The 20,489-nt window shown below is 39.7% G+C and overlaps 1 protein-coding gene across 3 annotated transcripts in view; it reads right to left on the bottom strand.

The window, feature by feature from the left end:
* Positions 1–20,489, bottom strand: part of ube2f (ubiquitin-conjugating enzyme E2F (putative)) — a 41,737-nt gene that overhangs the window by 20,567 nt on the left and 681 nt on the right. For 2 of the 3 annotated variants that reach the window (XR_013936662.1, XM_080498354.1), the window contains exons 2-7: positions 18,235–18,426; positions 15,349–15,378; positions 13,103–13,168; positions 6,737–6,804; positions 5,223–5,293; positions 5,029–5,086 (exon numbers count right to left, since the gene is read on the bottom strand). Coding sequence is in view for 2 of the 3 variants with exons in the window: in XM_080498354.1 (XP_080354480.1) it covers positions 5,029–5,086; positions 5,223–5,293; positions 6,737–6,804; positions 13,103–13,168; positions 15,349–15,378; positions 18,235–18,349 (408 nt within the window). In the remaining variant the exon portion in view is untranslated. The remainder of the gene's footprint in view (positions 1–5,028; positions 5,087–5,222; positions 5,294–6,736; positions 6,805–13,102; positions 13,169–15,348; positions 15,379–18,234; positions 18,427–20,489) is intronic. The other variant, XM_080498355.1, reaches the window with a different exon arrangement.

The following is a 20,489-nucleotide window of genomic DNA, read 5'->3' as shown; positions in this document are numbered from 1 at the left end:
TAACATCCCAATACTTCAGTAACATTTTTGTTACTGTCCATCTACTCAAGCATGGCCGTAGTGCACATGCACAGTGGCAGCGTTTTGGAAAAGTTGAGTTTTCAAAAAGATGTGCTTTCAGTGACTTTTTTTTTTCAGTACCTACTCTTCAGTTTATTCCAATAAATGAAAAGCAGGAAGGCAAACGTGGATGAATGACACGTGGATGGAAAGATGAGCTAAAGTTCACATGCTTCATTGTCAATTAAAGTCCTGAAGTGTGAGTGTGACCTTTCCAACTTGAAGTCCCCAGACAGGAATGAAGGTTCCCAGTAAATAATTCCCATTGCAATAACCTTTAAGGATAAATGCAGCTCTTCCACTATGCCGACAAGAAAAATCGATAGCGCATGAACAATATAAAATGCAATTTCATATTGTACATTGAATTCCGCTTCTTCAAACATCATGTTCTTCAATGAAGCACAATAACATGCAAGCTGCGGCTTCACATGAGGTCTGACAGCAGCGACATGCTGCAGGATGTTATGTATGGCAGCATAAAAGCAGCCGCATCATAATTGCCTTTTACTGCTGTAGCTTATGACTGTCATCTGTCACTCTGTACTTACAGCAACACCAAAGCGAGATTTTATTATGATCACAAGCAAAATTACAGAATACAACAAGAAATCACCCCCCCAAAAAAATCTAAAAAAGGAAATACATACAAAAGCCTGACTTCACGAAAAGCTGCCGTGGACGAACGCCAGCTGGTACGATGATAGACAATTTCAATTTACAGCTTTTCCATTTAATTAACTCTCAATCAGTGTGCATACATACATACTGTCATTTCCATAATTGGATAACACTTTCCACCACCAATGTTGAAGGCAAACAGTTTTCCACAGTGAGGGATTAAGACGACGAGAACTAGAGTACTGCCTGTTCTGCTTCTCCCGTGTCCACAACACGTATACAGTATATTCTGAATGAAAACAAAAATTTGCTGGTTGTGCAACAATGTGGGAAACTGGGATATGAATTTTTTTCCAAAAATGTTATTTTCGCATCTAAATTAAAGACTATTCCCAGGTCTCGTTCGTGTTAGTTCATGTCAAGCTGTTTTTTATCGAGCATTATGGGATTTTAAACTCATCTAATTCAGGGTTCGGTTATGCAACGCTTTGTTTTAAGCACCATCTTTAGGACAGTAGCAACGTCAACAGTCTGTTGCCTTGAAAGACAACTTTAATCACTTTGACAAAAATGTATTCCTGTTTTTTTAATGCTCTTTCACTGTCCACTGTAAAACTCCCAAGTCCCAGTAGAATATGAACTGGGAGCCATGACACTGTAATCTTCTATAAAATCAAATGTGCTTGTTTTCCATCAAAGTAATGAGAGAAAAAAGGTTGTAAGAGCCCAGAGGTGCTGGTTTAACATAAAGTAAAACCAAACATTTCTACTTCTGGCATTCTGCTGAGTTTTGCACATTTCTGTTGCTCTACAAATAGTCACGGTGCAAACTTTCCAATATAAGCCATTACTGTAAAGGTAATACAACAATGTGTGGGTTTAAGTAGAGAAGAGTGGTGACCAGGGAGCAGGGACAGCATCACCCACTCAACACAATCCCACCTGATTGGTAGCTTTTAGACTTTTTCCTCTCGCAGATTTCCGTACACTCACAGTGACACTTGCCAACGCACATGAACCCGAGCTCCGCCGTCCTCACAATGTATGACCACATTCACACCTACCTTCAGGTAAACAACCGCGGACTGCGGCCACACAAAGGAAAAATCCAGCGACTCAGACACAGGCCATGCAACAGAGCAGGCAGGGAGATCCGCTGCCGACCTCAGTTCAACTTTGGGTATTTCTATTCATAGATTGGTGCAAATCCTGTCAAAACACCGATAGCCTGATTTGTTTCGATTTTAAGAGCGTAAAATGCAAGTTTCACTTGGATTTTAAAATGTATTTGTATGATGCCTTTTGTCTGGTTTGCTGTTGAAGTAGCTTTAATCAGTGAGATGGAAATAGTTTTATTCCCAAATGATGAAGATAATGCAGCAGAAGAGGATCTGTATCGACCAGAGAGACAATAGATCCTTTCCCCAAATTAACCCTGCTTATATGATGAGTTGAAAATGGGGTCACGTGTTGTGTTCAAATGTTGCAATTTGTCGATGTGTTGTCATGGTACAAATCAAAACCAGAATTATATATATATTAAGATAAAACACTGAGATTGAACTCAGCAATTTTGAAGGTTCAGAGGTAAAAATAGTGTACAATCTGGGGCTGCTTTCCCTGTGATCTGTTACTAATAAGGTGTGTAATACCTACTTCTTCACTGATTTGTGCGTCATCACAGAAAATGTCATTTGTATTATGCATTAAAGCAAAAGCATTTCCGGTTTATTAAATAAATGAGGAAACATCATTCACATACATGTGATTAAGCTATCCCTTTTTCAGGGATATAACACACTTCTGCTTTCTGAGCGAGTGCAATGTCTATGAATGTGCTTGCAAATCAGAAGTAGTAAGCATCACTAAACACAGGTGAGGTGTGTTTAAATGGTAGCATGGCTTCTTCGATATTAACTTAACTTAATAAATCTCGGAACTGAAATCCTGGTTAAAACTTCAGTGAAAAATCCAAAGGGTCAATTATCTTAAAATATATATTGAATGAACTATAGTACTTTTTATGAGTGCTGTAGCTGGACTGAACCTCAATTCTATAAGTTTGATGGACGTACTCAGATTTCACGGTGAGCAGACAAACTGGCTTTAAAGGTTGCAAAGCTGCATGAAAGCTCCACCAGTGGTTTTTTTAATGTTTTTAACCTACTTCCTGGTTTTTGCTGCTACAATAAAAACAGATTCAAATTTATGCACACATACTGCATGCAAAGCTGCTTTTCTCGCAGTGCCTCCTGAGTATCAAGTTCAAGGACAAGAAGCATAGAACGAACGATTATGAAACTGGGTGGTACATGACCAAAGATGTCCATTTTTTTGGAGCAATGTGCAGCTAAAAAAAACCCCAAAAAACAATGCTTCTACAACCCACACAATGCTTCTTTGAAGGCATTCAAGCTTTTGAGGAACGCTAAATACAGCCAATGATAATGCAGTTTAAAATCTTTCCTTTTGTTATCAGGAAGTCTGACTAAGGCCCCCATTTACACAACAAAGTATCCTTTTTAAGGTGTGCTTTTACATGACAATGGTGCATGGAGCCACTGAAAATACTGGCATGATAAATATGAAGTGAAGTGAAATCTGATAGTGCAGCCCTAATTGACACAAATGATGACTGGGCAAGAAAAGTGCCAGCAGGGAACTACAGATCACAGCAAAATCCCAAACAAAGCAAAGTGAGAAGGATCGGTAAGAACCAGACTCTGGGCGAGAAAATGAAGAAGAAAAAACAACAGAAAAAGGAACAGAAGTCATAAAGAAAATCCCCACAGTAACTTCACCAACTGTCTTTGTATGAATGTCAATCCTCAAAGAGAATTTCCTGAAGACCATCACATGCCTTCATAAGCATATTTCTCTCATCAGAAAAGCACAGCAGAGCAGTGATTGAGACGAATGCTGATGGAGGAATGGTGTGAAGCCGTTACCTGCAACATCATTAGGTTTCACATCACAGTTTCTAACACACACACACACACACACACACACACACACATTTCGTGGTGAATGGGGATGGGAAAGGGTGCCCTTGCTTTAAGCTTCCATAAACCACTTTATCACAGGTTGGAAAAAAGAAAAAGAGTAAATAATTTATAAGCAATAGAGAGGCGTCTCTTACTGTGGCATTTACTTTACATGGCTCATCCAAAGATTAGTGTTAGTGAAGGAACATTCACCCTTTTCTATAGCTCTGAGCTGTATTTCCCACATCTCCATTGATCATTCAAAAAAGGGAACATGTCAAGTAGTGTCATGTTGTTTTTGTTCTGGATTACCCATTTGTGCAAAGAGTTTAACAGTGTGAGTCATTATTAAGGCCATTAACGCCAAACACGTTTGAGCACAATACAGCCATTGATTCCGAGAGCTCGGTCTGACACTGTTCAACAGTCCAATGCCATCCTGTCCCTGTGGACAGGCTTCAAAGTGAGGCATCATGCGACTTCTGAGCAGAATGGAAATGAAACAACCTTGTGGGACGATTGTGTTTGAAATCATATGGCTGCTCTGCATGTTGTGGCTTGGGATCGGTTTTAATTGCTGTGCTGGGTTGACCTGTTATTCAGTAATGTGCTTCAGCAAAGTGCACGTTTACTGTATTAAAAAGGTCATAGAAACAAAAGAAAACCATCCAGTCACTGGCTGGTCATTTTGTAGAAAAAGGTGTTTCACGATTCAGGTATTCAAGCATCAGAGTGAAGATTCAAACTAGTGAACACACACCAACATACTGAAACACAAACCTTGAGAGAGCGGCGGTTTCCCAGGTCTGGCTTAGGCCCCGTTTACACAACATTTCAGGTGAAAACACGTTGTTTCTGTGTTTCCGTTTCGGAAAGGTTTGGCATTCACACAGCAATGTTTTGAAAATGATGTCCATTTAAACAAAAATGGCAGAAATGCGGAAAACAATGCAGTTGGCACGTAGGGCCACAAGTTGACGCTGTTGGTTGTTTTTTTTAAATGAAACCACACACACATGCACTCAGAAAACAAAACGCTATAAGCATTAAGATGGACACGGACATTCGTATGGACAGACGACCAAGTTGGATTGTTATTGCGGGGGACTAAAAATACAAAGTCCCAGGAGAATGTGGACTAGCAGTTTAACAATTTTATTATTGTGCATCTACTCGCTCATGTGAAGAGGAAACATTTACTATAGCCGTCGTGCACATGCGCAGTAACAGCATTTCAGATCAGTTGCGTCTTCTCCCACTTACGCTGAGTCGGAGCATTTTCAAAGAGATTCAACTTGGGAACAGTTTTGAAAGCAACAATTAAATAAAAGCCCATTCTACGTCATAGATGCAGCAGTTTCACCTTTAATGTCCTAGTGGGGGCCCAGCCAGTACCATCGATAGAGTGTTCACGCAGTAAGCTGCAGAAAGAGAAGAAATGCAGAGTTCGTAGATATTTATAGAATTTTGTAGAAGATACAGCTAGATATGTTTATCCCTCTGCCCCTCGTGCATTGGTTGATCTACAGGGGCACGACGAAATATAGGCAGCCTTACCTTAAACAAATATCTCCATTTTCTGTGATATTCGGATGCCATATTCTGGTCAGACATTTCACTTTAGGAGGCTGGCGATGGGCAGAAAAAGAACAGCAAGAAATCATTATTTTCAAACAAAAATGCAATGCTTGGGAGAAAAAAAAAAAAGAACATGAGTACGTATGTCTTTAAAGTCTTCTAAGAAAGATCGATTTATTGGAAGGGAAGGACTTTAAAAATTAGCAAGAAACTGTCCATGAATGAAATGAAAATAACAGTAAAAAGGAGTAATAAAAAGCAAGCAAAAATATGTAATACTTCAAATAACAAGGAGGCGAAAATTTTATTGAATGTATCTACACATCAAATGGCCATTTTTTGCAATGTAATACTTGATTTATCATTAAAACTCCACACTTGTGAAAAGCTGCAGAACGCCTCGAAACCTCTGCTACTCTGAAAATTTCTACCATGGGTGGAAAGTTTCAGCTGCTCCATTCCAGAAAAGTTAGCTCATCGACTTTGACCTCTAATAAAGTGACGCATTGACAAGAGAACCAGAACCAGTGATGCCTGGCAGCTATCATCAAGCTACGACACCTCGTTTCTCAACCCGATTGCAAAAGGGGTTTAAAAGAGACCTCATGATCTAACTCTTTGAATTCAACTCAAATTAACAGCAGCAAAGGAGGAGATAATTCATGAAACAAATCTTTTTTATGAGCAAATGCAGCCATATAGAGATTATAGACTTGCAGCCAAAAGGGTATAGACAAACTGAGCTGCCAACTTGATTCATCTCTACCAGCTAAATGTCTTTTCTGGGGTCTGTGTTCAAGAAAGTACCATTAGCGTCAAGTGCAGGGAACTTCCCACAATAACTGATAATAACACAATAAAGCAATGTGATAAAAATAAAAGTGATTCATAAAAGTCGCTTCACTGCTTTAACATTAAACCGAGAGTAGAGTGCATCTACCAAATGAATGCCGTTTCCTCCTTAAAAATATGTGTAGATTGACGGTAGATCGATTCCTTTATTCAAAATAGTGTTTTTACTTGAAACTACACACACACAAGCACACTTCATTTGTATTGTGTTTTTGTAGACTTTTTTTCCAACCATTATTTATGCATGTCACATTTTCCTTTTAATAAAGACACAAAAAAATGAATAACCGCTATAATTTTCAAAAATAAAGTCATCAACATTATCACTTAATCATGCTCAGAAACACCACTGCAAACAGCGGTGTGTGTGTGTGTGTGTGTGTGTGTGTGTGTGTGTGTGTGTGTGTGTGTGTGTGTGTGTGTGTGTGTGTGTGTGTAAACGCTGGGTGAAAAGGAAGAAAACAGATAAAAAGATCCACACAGAGGACAAATTGGCACAGGGAGATAGAGCATGTGCAACAAGTACAAATACAGGAGGGACAAAGAGAGAGGTAGGCAGACGAATACACACCTACACAAAGGAGGACACAAAGGAGTACACACAACTGGACGGAGCCACAGGAGATAATTGGACTACTCACCACCATGTTATAGGCTTCAGGGACATCTATTTCGAATTGAAACCTCCCGCTTTGGTAGTAACCCTCATCTGGAGGAGAAAAGGAGGGATTACGGTCACGTACGTCAGTCATCAACATGCAGCTAATTTTCAAGGTTTCCAAACGCGTCAGTGTCACTTCTGAAATTCAAACTGAAAGAGAAATGCTTCAGAGACACTTTAACGGAGGAAAAGCAAAGTAAACATCATGACATTTGCATCAAACAATGTGAGATCAGTACATGATTGCAAGTAGCGTTGTGTAGCGACACGTTTTAACCAAGAGAGCCCAAATCAGGACTTCTTACCCAAGAGTGTAGAATAACACTGTAAAACTCAAAGAAAACCAACCCTGAGCCTAACTAAAAATGTTGAATTTGTTTCTAAAATAAGGATAAAACGCACAAAGTTGTGCTGTTAATATGTTAAAATATCAATCAAATGCTGAACTCGCCCCATGAAGTGATTTAATCTTTTATTTTTATTAAACAAAAGTGGAAAAGGAAAGCGTTACTGGGTGACCGGTGACACATTTTAGCTTGGCAGTCTCTCTTTCGTCTCGCATGTCACTTTCAAAGACAACGACAAGCCACTTCGGAATGAATGAGCTCCTCCAGTGGAGCCGTTAATTAGCTGGATGACATTTAACGTGACTGCTGTCATCTCGTGAGCCAAGGAGAGGCATGAAGCCCGCCAGAGATGGTTGCAGTCGATGCGGCAGGTTCACAGATTTAAAACTAAAGCTTCGGGATTATTCGATTCTTCGGCCTCATTCACACAACAGTGTTGGAAAACTTTCATTGTGTTTTGGAGTCCGCTTAGGAAAATTAATTTCTTGAAAACGGCTCCCGTCATAACAATCCAACATGGCCGTCTGTCCATACAAATGTATGTGAAGTACATGGATATTCATGTTTATAGAGTAGTGCTCTACACATGCATGTGTGTAGTTTCATTATATAAAACAAACAGCACCAACTAGTGGCCAACATGCCATTGATTTTTTTTTCCAACATTTCTGTGTAAACAGACAAAATATGGAAGGATGAGGGGAAAAAATAAACAGCAAAAAAAGACGACAAGAAAAGAAGTGGGTGTGAAGATAGAAGGAAAGACAGAAAAAGCCAAAATAAAGTGGAGAGAGAAAAGATGTGAAGTGGATGGACGTGATGAGAACATTGTTCACACACTGCACTGAAACATGGCGCCATTTGAGAGAGAGACTCAGGAACAGACTTATTGAAGCTGCAACCAATTAAATTTCTCTTAACAAAGACAGAGGTTCAATTTAATTAGACGACGCGAACAGCCTTCTCTGTAGTATAGATAGGAGGCGAGGAAACATTGTGCAGGATAGAGAGATACAGGTCAAATACACATTAAGGAACTAAAGGGAGGACAGGAAGAAAAATAAACACCACTACAGCATAAAAACACAGAGCAGGTGAAAGAGTGGGAAATGCCGACAACGGAGATCCTTTACTGTCTAACAGCTACATTCAGAAATCATAAATAATTAAAAACGGTCCTCACCCAACTGGAACAATCCATCTTTCTGGACACAAAACTCAGCATATGCATGATCTGATAGTCATACACCATATCCGCATGAATAAACCAGAACCAATTTGATTGATGATGCATAAATGACAAATGGCCATGTACAGTCATTAGAAGTCCAAACACTGGCTTTTTCCAGATATAGGACTTGGTTGGATTTATTACTATTCGATTAACTCTCCATTGCTTATGGAAGCCACTTGAAGCATCTTTTCATCAGCAGTTTTCATCTTCACTGCAGTTCAACCTTTAAAGTTCGGAAATCAATTCCACATGCTTGTCACGTCATCACTCTATGATTGCTGTGCAGCTTCTTCTTTTTTTTTTTCCCTCCACGATTCAAAAGAAAATTGCACCTTGGAAACAATTATGACACTCTGGAGCACAGGACAATCTTGCAAGGAGGGAAAAACAACTATCCTATTCAGGTTAATCTTTATATTTCCCTTGGGGAAGGCAGAACCAGGCTGAGTGATGCACAGAGAGCGTCACTCGAGGATCAAAAGGTAATTGACGTTTCCGACGATTCCAAAGATGCATCCAGAAACACAAGCATGCAATTGCTGTAATATTTTTCATCTTCAGCAGTGAGTTGTCTAATTCTGAACAGCAGAGTATGCTCGTACCTACTGCTCTGTATAATTACGATGGACTGGCGACACAAGCATTAAAAGCTGAAATATGGCTCAATCTATTCAGAATGTTGGTGAAAGTGTAAAATAAAATAACCAAAGAGCTACAATCCAGGTTGCTGAAGTGTGTGAAACACGCATCGTTGTGACGTTGCTGGAGGCTCTGCACAGACTACAGTGCAGAGCTGAACTTCTCATGACCGCACAGCCTCCACGGCCTCCTTTTGGTTATCTGGCAACAAAAAAAAAAAGAAACTGGCAGCTTTCCCAAAAGTGCTTGTCACTATTTCTGTAATTGATCTTTTGTTCGTCATGCTGATCTGAGTAATAGCCTCAAAGCAAGCACGCAAAGCAGCAACATCACTTTAAATCATAAAATGTGCCTTTAAGACCAAAATATGCATGTTATCATAGACTAAACACACGCTAAAAGAAACGGTATGAAGCAGAGTGAAAGATATGATAGCAGCACTGGCTCGACTATATTAACCTCATGCACTTTTCAACTGTGACCGCTAACTCACCCTAAAATGCCTCAGACTTGCAAAACAATCAAACAATTATCCCCAAGCAAGTCAAGCGGAAAAAAAAAAACGTGTGATACACAAGAATGATGTAACTCGTTTCTATTTTCGATCATTATTCTCGATCTAAACAGAGACGTGTGAAGTATTTGTGGTGGCACCATTTCCTCAGACACTCAGAGGTGCGAGGCCACCGGGTCACTGGGAAAAACTGGGACACCAAAACTAAACACAATAAGCCTGGTGCAACCTGAAACACCCACAATCATAAATCAGGTCAAACATAGTTTGCAGATTAAATCATTCCTGTAATCCTAATTTTGATTTTTGATTTTTTTTTGCTGGGACACACCTTCAACTGAATGAATACACGCCACATGACTCCAATAAGTCGAGAGTGTGAGTCCTCATTTACATTTAAGATCGTTTTCATGTTCACATGAGCTTGACCATTTTCTCTGAATGGGTATTTATTTGGGGCGCAACAACAAACGGATACACACGGCCTCGTTTAGACGACAATGTTTTCAAGGGGAAATTAAAAACTTGTTTCTGAGACAACACTGCTCGGACCCATCGAAAATGCAACTTTTTGAAAATGCTCCCCTTGTGCCTCTTTCCAAATGGAGGAAAACACAACTTTTCTGAAACGCTGTTATGGCACATGGCACCACGGCCACGGCGAATAATTTTTTTACGCACATGCATGAGTCGATGGGAAATAACAACAATGTCTGCTTCCAGTGTCATGACTCCCACTCCATACTCTCCTGGGAATTGCAATCCAACTTTGTCGTCTGTTCATAATGTCTTTGTTTTCTGAATCCCGTACTTTGGTTATACATTTCTTAAAACAAGCAGTTTTCATGGGATGGAAATATAACACTCACAAATGGCCTGAGATATGAAGGTTGAAGCAGCACCATGTCTAATCTGCCCAGAAAACAACAAATGCTGCTTTTTCAAGAAAGTGAAGATTGAAAAAAGAAAAAAAAACTGCTTTGTACCAGAACAGGTTTCTGTAACACAATGTGGTTAACACATAATTGTGATGAATATCAAAGATGGAACCTCCCCCCCCCCCGCCAAATAATACGTTTCAATCCCGAGAACTCCTCTCCAGTAAACAACCAATGGCATACGGATGCCCTAAAAACTGTTTGTTTATTTTAACTATATCGAACTAGTATCAACCAGATGTGGGAATAAGTCTCATTAAACATGTAAAATAAAAACAAAACATGACATAACAAAAGAGGGAGTAGAAGAGAAGTGGTTGTAAAGGAGTGCTTACGTAAGCTTTGAACTAGAAATTCTCCACAAAAGTCAGGATGGGCTTTATCTCACACTAGTTTGGGTATTACAGATGTTAGACAGCCTGCATCCTGAGGCTAGTTTCCCTTTGCATTTTTCATTTTTCCCGCCTGACCAATAAACTTCCCCTCAGCACAAACCCAAGCTTATTTGTAGAGAACATCCATCTACGTTATGAAACTCAAACCGACTCGGAAGCAAGAAAAACAGGAAAAATGCATAATTGGCTTTTTACATTACACAGCTGGATGTGACATTTTCTGCTTCCACTAACTTTAAGAAGAAATCCTTGAAAAGGCGGCTGTCTTAACACCCAGGAGTTGTGAGAATCAGTGAGAGACATAAGAGAGACAGAGAGAGAAAGGCGGGGAGTGTGTGAGAGGGTTAAGTGGTTGGTGTTTTGCAGTGAGGTGCACGGGGGGGGGGGGGGGGGGGGGGGCTATATTGACGGAGACAGAAATTTTGAATAATTGAACAAGTCTTTCTCCGAGAAGTCAATCTCCAGATCAGCTCCTCTTATTAAGAAACACCGAACACGTCCTCTAATTGCTGATCGCTACTCTTTTCCCTGCAGTTATTGCCGATTCAAGCTTTTGTTGCCAGCTAACCAGAAGTTAAAATGCGTCAATGACTCACAAAGGGACCAACATGTTACAGGATACACACTCATGAATTCTAAAGAACTGGTGACTCATTAAAATATAAAATAAATCTGTGTTGGCGGCAGTGATACACGTGACACAATGAAGAAGCAAATGGAGTGAGTTTGAAAATAACGTGCAAAACATACATTTTTGGGACATGTCACTGCGTTTTGCACCAGAAAGTTTCATTAAAATTGATTTCTGTTGAGATTGTAGTCAATTTTGGGAAAATATAGACTAATCCAATCACTCTAATTCCAAATAATTACTTAGTGACAACTATTTCAAATGATTACCTTTACAATTTTTGAGTGACTTTTGAGATGCGTCACTGCTTCACTCTCACAACTTCAATGTTTTCCAGAAAACGCCACGCTCATAAATCATAAATCTGCAGAGTTGTCAAACTTTCATTTAAAATAAATGCATTTTCAGGAGATTTGCTGAAGTAAGTCTGACAATTCTTTCTGGTACTGAGGTTGAATAATATAACAATAGGTTGAAGTTAAATTCCAAATAGCGTTAAAAGAAAAAAAAAAAAAACAAACAAAAGTTTGTCGTGCGGGGTCTGGCTGACAGCGTGGTGGGCGGTGAGAATCGTTTTGAGTTTCCTGCAAAAGTGCAGAGGTCGGTGTTTAGATTACCACACATCACAGTAGCAGAGGCTTTCTATTGGTTTCAGTGGCACACACAAAAAGAAACACGAAATATCAGTAAATCATATTAATATAAAACATAAAGGGTTATGAGATTAAAGCCTAATAAAGAAAGAAATAAGAAAATAATAATGTGATAAAAAAAAGAGCATTTTTTTTTGTTGACAAATACACTGGACAAACCATTTCCTGAGTCAACTTTGACCGAGTGTGTACTCACAGCTTCCCAGCCTTGGATTATAATAGGATTATCATATTATTGCACAATTTATATAATCTGGTGAAACAACTAGTTTGTTTTGTACAGGGAGATTTTTCAGCCCCATTGAGTGTCAATTGCAGCAATATTTCTGCGTCTAAAGAACGGCTCAGACGCCAATTAACTGTACTCGACGGATTAAATGTTTGAAAACAAACAGTCAAGATGCAATTTTCATGAAAAATACCAAAAGAAGTCTGCTAAATATGATAAAAACAAAATGGTCTGCTATTTCAACATGCCTCTCTCCCTCTATTCCTCATACATACAGTCAATGGCTTGTATCCTCCTCATATTGTGCTGCACATGGACTGGAAATGAGGAATGGGAGAAGGCCACATTGTGCTTAAGAGACGAGAAAGTTGGTATATGACAAATGGGAAGTGAGAGGTAAGGCAGCCCCAAGAGACTCTGGTAAATCCACACCGTTGTGTTTAGGTTGTACAATGTTCGACAGGAAGCCCACTTAGTTGAGCACACCGCTGAGTGGGCAGAATGGGTTTGGGGGACTAATGATGGTGCAGCAGTAATGTGGAGGTACAGGGAAGACACGAGTGCCATAGTGAGGGAATACTTCAGGACAGATGGAACTGGAAGGAAATGGCAAACAGGTCTCATAAAACACCCCCCAGAAAGCCCTGCGTGATCAGTTGTATAGATTCAAGCTGTACCGTTGACAGCCTAGAACACTAAATGGCATTAACTGAAAGTAATTTTACGATTACATGTTACCGCATGATAATCTCTCTTGTTCTCTTACCGGGAGACACCGCCAGCTGAAAATGATGCAGCTTATCCTCATCTGGGAAATTAGCTTTGCATGTACCTGCACACAGACAGAGGTGGGTGGAGGAGAGAGGGGGACAGAGAGAGAAGCAGTTCATTAGCCGTTAAGGAGTCAGAGGTTAAACCCAGAAGGCAGGTGCATGAAGGGTCGCCATTACATTTTTATCACTGTGGCAAATAAAGACATTCAAATCAATAGGATATTGTATTTTCATTAAATCCATCCCAAAGCCACAGTAAGTTCAGTGCATCTGCACTGACTGCAGGATTTATGTCTTGCCTTCAGGAGTCCCTGTGGCACCATATTCCCCCCTGGTGTTTGTGGGCCGGTACTGCGTTTCGACTGCTTCACCATGGGTAATTAGGGTGCAAACTAACTGATCAGTGCAGCTGCAGTTTAGTTTATTTAAACCTCCATTCAATATCCAATGTGTGTGTATGTACTCCATGAGTTAAATGTTTTTTTCAGAAGGAGCACACACAAACATAGCGACAGACTGATCTCTTAAAAAATACAAGCTATTCTCTCCCTCCGGCAGCCCAAAGGCATTTTAATGATCCAACAGAGTGCTGCAATGTTACCTTATCCCCTGCTGTGCAATTACATTTACTTATTTTTAAAATTGGAAAAATGCCTTGTTTTAGTAGTATACGCAGGGTGCATTTTGTGATGAAAGTATAAGGGGAGAGGGAGGTCATAGACAAAACTAGAAAATAACTAATTTTAAAATGTCTCATTTGAATACAAAACTGCAGAAGTTTGCAGAAACCTATAGCATGTACCATGCTGCCAAGCTTGACATCACTGAACCTGGGAAGGTGCAATGCTTCTCAGAGTGACTGTCATGATACAGTTGTTAAGCAACAGTTAGAAATTATTTCTTAATGTATAAAGGGCAGACAGAGAAATCCAGCAGGTGTGCATGACTATCGCCAAAACAAAGTAGTTCCTGCTCTTCGTTTTGTCGCCTCCTCTCTGCTTAAGTAAAGCAAAGCTTGTTTGTCTTTTGTCTGAAGCCACACTGAATTTGTTTTGTTACCGTCGTGGGAACCCTGTACAAAGGGAAATAGAACTTTTCTCCACTTACATTTATGAATCGTGACATTTATGGATTGCAAGTTCCCCGAACGAATTGTACCTTCTGTTGAACATGTATGACAGCGAAGTGGAAGCCCACTAATGAGCTTCATTTCTTCCGAGTTGACACGTTGTGAGTCTGATAGAACACCCTGTCTGGAGCCGCGAGAGCAAACTCGTCAGACCACAAACAAAAACAAGTGCACGGTCAGGACGAACCGCGCGGCTGACGGAGAACGAGCCGAAGTGCCGAGGCAGGATGGAAGTCCTCTCATGAAAGCGTGCACTTAAATAATGGCAGGCGGAAAGGAGGGTCTGTTTGTTCTGGTTCCAGGTATTCGCTCAAACACTAAAGCTTATCAGGCCCACGGCACATCGGCTTATGACTCAGTGAAGGCTTAGGAATTCAACACTGGCGAGGTCGGCCCCCGGGCAGTCTGCGTAAAAGATATCAAATAAAAGTACTGATTTAATTCAATGAAGTTAAAAAAGATAAAAGGTTTTTGAAATACACCTAAGTTCAGAAGTAAAAAGTCATTGTATTTTGTGGTGGATGAATGCAATAACAAAAATATAACTTTGTGATTTCACATAAGTCAGTGACGATGAAGATGCTTTCACAATTATTGTTTATAAAACAAGTAAAAGATATTATCATATGTAATGAAGGTGATGAAATAATCTGTGACAAGAAGGACAAGTTAGGCAAAAAAAATCTTTTTATGAACGTCGCTCATCTTAAACACCTGGAGAGATTCACAAGAGGGTTCAAAAAGATTTTTGACCCCAATGACATGGCAATGTAGGGTATAAAATGGCCAATCACATATTTTATTATGAAAAACTGAAAGTGACCAACATGTAATTGATGAACTATAAACAGACAATCACAAATCTACAGGTTCAATTATGATTAAAATGATTAAAGGCCGAGGCACATGCGAGTTTGATTTTTCCCCGCTTCCAATCTGTTTTTCGTGCCGATAATTTAAGAACCAGGAGGACACGAGAATAATTTATAGCATATTGAGTCCGTTATTCAGCCGTCAAACTTTCAGCCGTATTGACTGGAGGAAGACGTACAGCTATACGTGTGTGTGTGTGTGTGTGTGTGAGAGAGGGACAGAGAGAGAGCGACTTACTGGGGAGATTGGCTTCAAGTTCTGCAACTTCTGTGGAGAGAAAATGAGAACAAACAGTGAGCAATGTAGAAAATAGACATGATAATAGGAAACAAAACAGCGATTACAAGGTGTTCTTGTTTTTTGTTTTTCAAACTAACCTGCTCCTCTGAATTAAACAGTCTTGTGTAATGAGCATCGGGTTAAAAAAAAAAAATGTATGGTCCTGAGTGACTGGTGCAGTTGGATGGAAGGAGGACAAAAAGAGTGAAACTAAAAGGACAACAGTGAAAGAAAGGAGGCTGGGTTTGTTCTTTTTTTTGCTGGCGCTGCCTCTGGGAGAAGTCTCACTGCATTTTTAAAAGCTCTCGGGTTGTGTTCTGTTTCCACATCGCTGACACACATTTCTCTGATGATTTTAGTTTAACACCTATTCTCCTTGGCTGGAGAGTTTGTGGGGTTTTTTTGTTGTTGTTTTTTTTCAGAATTCCATATAATCATTTATATGAGCATTCTTTAGAGATGTGCAGAGACTCATAATTAGAGATGTTAAGGATACTCACGGGGATTTATTTTCATCCTCTGGCCTACGCAGTGGTCAGTATAAGAAGTCGGCTACTTAGCAGCTCCCTCAAGGGTGACTGAGAGTGACTGGGCGACCAAAATATAACCTCCTGTTTGTTTTGCCCTACACATTTTAGCCAGACACACCCCTAGCTTTAGAGATTTGCCAGAATAACATCACCTCAAAAGAGCTTTTTCTTTTGAATTTTTTTTTTTTTTTTTTTTTTTTTAATCTGGTCCCCTCCGAGTTCAGCTGTTGAATTTGTCACCTTTCAGAGACTCAAGCCACAGTCTGTTGCCAGATTTGAGCTGGAGGCTTTTCCTAACTTTACATGCAGAGCTATGAGCGCCGTATCCAATGCTTTGACTTTTTCTATAATGCGGACGTCAAAGCTCACAACTGGTTTTCAACAGGGGGATGACCGGGGTGCAACTTGCCAAGAGGGTTAGACCAGCTTTATTTTAATGCAAAGAAAACTGTTAACACTAAGGCGATACAACAGTTCCACATTAAACACCACTTCATTTAAAGTTACTCCAGGATTAGATTGAACTAAAACATCAGATAGATTGCAGCATTTTTACATGGTCACACTGTCAGAGTGATTTAATTCATTTTGAATTGCCTGGTTTACATGAACATGAGATAGAGTAATCAAATCAACATTTCAGTTTAATATCATCTGATTTAGTCAGTGCATGAATGTGAAGACATTATTTTGTTAGCCAAGCGGAACATTCAAGTGTGCAAATTACATGGACTTAGATCATCTGACAGACATTCTAGTCAGACAAAAGTGTTCATATCATCTTTTTAAATTGGACCAGCATGTATTGGGCTTCCTTGTGATATATGCAACCGCTGGAAGTGTTCTTATAAATGTATGTAAAGTGAAGCTTTATTTTCACGATTGTCTTGTTAATGACTGTTGGGATTGTGTCTTAAACAACAATTTAAACTTCTACAGTGAATAGAAAGCCAGTAGGAGTTCATATAAATTGCAACCATTGAACACTTATGGTTTATTATGGTCAATTTTATTTTAGACACTTAATTTAAAATCACATTGATATCACGAAAGCCTCAATGAATACATTTATTGCCCGATACTTCACTTACACCACTATTATGATTTTTTCTTCTCAGAAATTGCCCACAGCCTGAGGATGATGAGTATTTGAATCATATTTAAAAGCTTTTCAGACATCCGTGGCCTCACTGCTGTGAAAATGACTCGACTATATGACATTGTCCAATCCTGCACTTTGCTAATATTGACACATGAATTCTTTAGTTCTTAATTAAGGGGAACAAATACAGGAATGAGCATGAATGATAGAGCACAATAGATTTGTTTATTGAAGACAAACTGAATATAAAGACCAGATAAAATTCCAGGAGATCCCACCTTCTGTCTTTGATGTACATTTGTACAATCAACCGACTTTAACATTTCATCTACCAGTTTAAATTGAATGAAAAGTGGTTCATTGTGAAAATGACCATTATAATTATTACCATAATTCTTCATTAAGACTTTTATAATGAGAAGGTTTTTTTTTTGTTTTTTTTATAACTAAAAGTAATTATAAGATCTCATTAGAGAGCTGGTTGCTCAAACATCAGTGTGTGCACATCGATATAAAGCCTGTCATCTTTCATTTAGGTGAAATGAGTTGCGCATCTCCATTCGATTCAGCTTTTTTAATATATAAATATATATATATACACATATATATCCTGTAATATATGGCCTTATTTTGTTGGCTTCACCAGTGGCTTCCATTATTAAAACACAATAGGAGCATCACCAAGGCAACAGTGACAACGATACTGTTAATTATTCCTCACTGGTGGTGCCAGGGTGGGCATTTTCCACGAGCAAAGACGAAAACCTACAATTAACTGAGACTATGTGTTACAGTACATCACCTGACATTAGTTCTCTTTGTTGTTGTTTTTTTAACTTGCAGCTAATCACTTCAGTCTGATGAGTCATGCATTATTTTATATATATCATTTTTTTTTTTAGACCAAAAGAAAGAAGAACTTCAGAACTGGAACAGTATTAGTAAATCAAGATCTGATGTGCACAGAAAGCAACTGAGGTTTAAAGAAAGACAGACAGGCTTTGTGTTTCCTGTTGTTTGAGTCTGACAGTCAGAATCATCATCCTATAGTGAGACATTTACTGTGGTTATGAATCGGGATGCACAACGTCGGATTTGTGGCGATATCCGTGATGTCAATATTTTTAAAACAAAATCTGTTTGTTAACAACAGACAAGTGTTATTTTTATATGAAGGAACTACGACGGACAAAGCAAAGGGAACTCTGGTACCTTTGGTAAGGAGGCGGTCTCTGATGGAGACCCTGTGGGTGGAGTCTGAGGCTCCGGAGGCACGACCCGCCTTTCCTCCGTCATCCTTCTTCAGCTTACTGGCCAGTGTAAGCATGGCTACGCCGCTGTGATATGCCTCAGTCCGCCCCACACCGAGCTGTGCTGCGCCGCGCCGCACCACTGCTCAAACTCCTGCCAATCACACACACACACACAGACAGACACACCACGAGGAGCACATTTCTCAGTGTCATCATTATATGGCACAAGAGAAAACTAACACTTTAATTCCATCTTTTATAACCGCTTTCTCCAAGATGCTGGCGCTTTCGGGCACTTTCTGTTCACCTAAAAGGCGCGTCTCTACTTTGGGAGGACGCTGGCACACCCAGAGAAAGCCCACTCGTGCACACAATGGAAAAAGATACAAACCAAACAGAGAAAAGCCCTGAAGCCCAAAATTGAATTGGAAAATGAGCTCACTCTGAGCCAAGAGTTCGAACCATTTCACCACAGTGCGGCTGCACAAAATACAGTAGGATAACAACTGAAACAGACTTCTAAACAACCGGTGGGAAAAAAATTAATTGACATTCTCCTATTAGTTACCAAAACTGACTGACTATCTTCTACAATTTAAAGACTTGCAGAAAAATGGAATGACTGTTGTCGCATCACCCAGTTCCCCGCTCCACGCCCCACCCCACCCCGCAATGCCGAACATAGTGACCAGCTCAAATAGGTGAAATATTCACCATGAATTCCCAGACTGCACCAGTGTTATGAAAGAATGCCTTTTGAGTGCTGCCACATTATTGGGGGGGAATCTGCTTGCGTATTAACTTTTACCACAATTACACTTTAATGGGACACATAAATAAGAGAAAGTAGACTTTAATGGGTTAAAGAGAATATTAATGATGATCAAGCCAGCTCCTAATTAACCTTTTGAAGCAATAAACTGAGGACTGTGCCACAGTTCAAAAACAGTAAAATGATAACGGGTTTGACCCTGATATGCCATTTGCAATAAGAGGTGCTTCTGTCGAGACACACAACACACTGCTGCTCAAATGGCCGCAACTACAAATTAACTGCAGTGACCTCAATGACGATATGAATTGACTAGAAAGATCAAATGTAAATATCTGCCTGCAGCAAGAATAATCCAAGCTACTGTGAATTTTTCTTTTGCAAAGTCATTTACGTAAATGAAGTAAACAAAGCAAGAAAAAGACACGAGTCCATTAACATTCACCAGAAAACTGCCCCATTATGTGCTTCTGCTTCAGAATCTATTAGCTGTGGGGTGATATTGTGAAAGTCAGAGATGAAGGGTTTCACTCTGCAAACAGATCCACCATGAACAAAATAAAGCTCGCAAAGAGTTCCCGGATGTTTGTGAACAAAGACTTTGTTCATGGGGAAGTGTATGGCGACTTCTCGAACTCCAGTAGAAAATAGAATATCGTCTGAGCGAATGGCAATAAAACACAGTTTAGATTTACAAAATACTCATGTGATGCATTAAGTACAAATATGAATAGGTAACCAAACAGAATACTGGATGTTACAGACTTAAATTCACATCAAATGTTCCCTTTGATGTGACTATGATGTGACAGCCAAATGCAAGATTTGGCTGTCAAATGACCCTTACTGCTTTTAATGAGTACATCATGTGTGACAAAACTCTCAATGTTTCACTGCAGTATGGAATCATGGATACTGGAGCAGTGCTGCAGCCTTTCAGGGAGTTGTTGTCTGACTGATCAGGATGGGCTCATGCAAGCATAAGCGGGGAAGCGGCGAGTGGAGGTATCAGTTGTCGGAGGGGGCATTTCAAATCTGTGTCACTAAGCCCACCTGCTTCTGCTGTCACTCACCAGCCACAGACTATCTGGAGGTAAGCCAAACAGCAGTGGGGACAGTGTTATGGTTGGTGGTGCAGAAATGTTAAAAGAACGACCACATAAAAATCAGCTGTCCAGGCAAGGCAAGGCAAATTTATTGATAGAGCACCATTCAGATGCAACGAAATGCAGTGCTGTATAAGAAGATAAATTAAAACAAAGCTTTATTAAGAAGACTGTAATAAAACAAACCACACATTGTTCATTTGAAAGCCTGACCAAATAATGTTGTTTTTAGTATTGATTTAAAAGAAGTGAACGTGTCAGAAGTCCTCAGGTGTTCAGGAAGTCTGTTCCACAGGTGAGGAACTAATCCTGCTCCACCTTGTTTCGACTGACTGG

Source organism: Blennius ocellaris (assembly GCF_963422515.1).
Source record: "Blennius ocellaris genome assembly, chromosome: 6".
NCBI lineage: Eukaryota > Metazoa > Chordata > Actinopteri > Blenniiformes > Blenniidae > Blennius > Blennius ocellaris.
The sequence above is the reverse complement of the archived record's forward strand: the minus strand, read 5'-3'. Positions and strand labels throughout refer to the sequence as shown.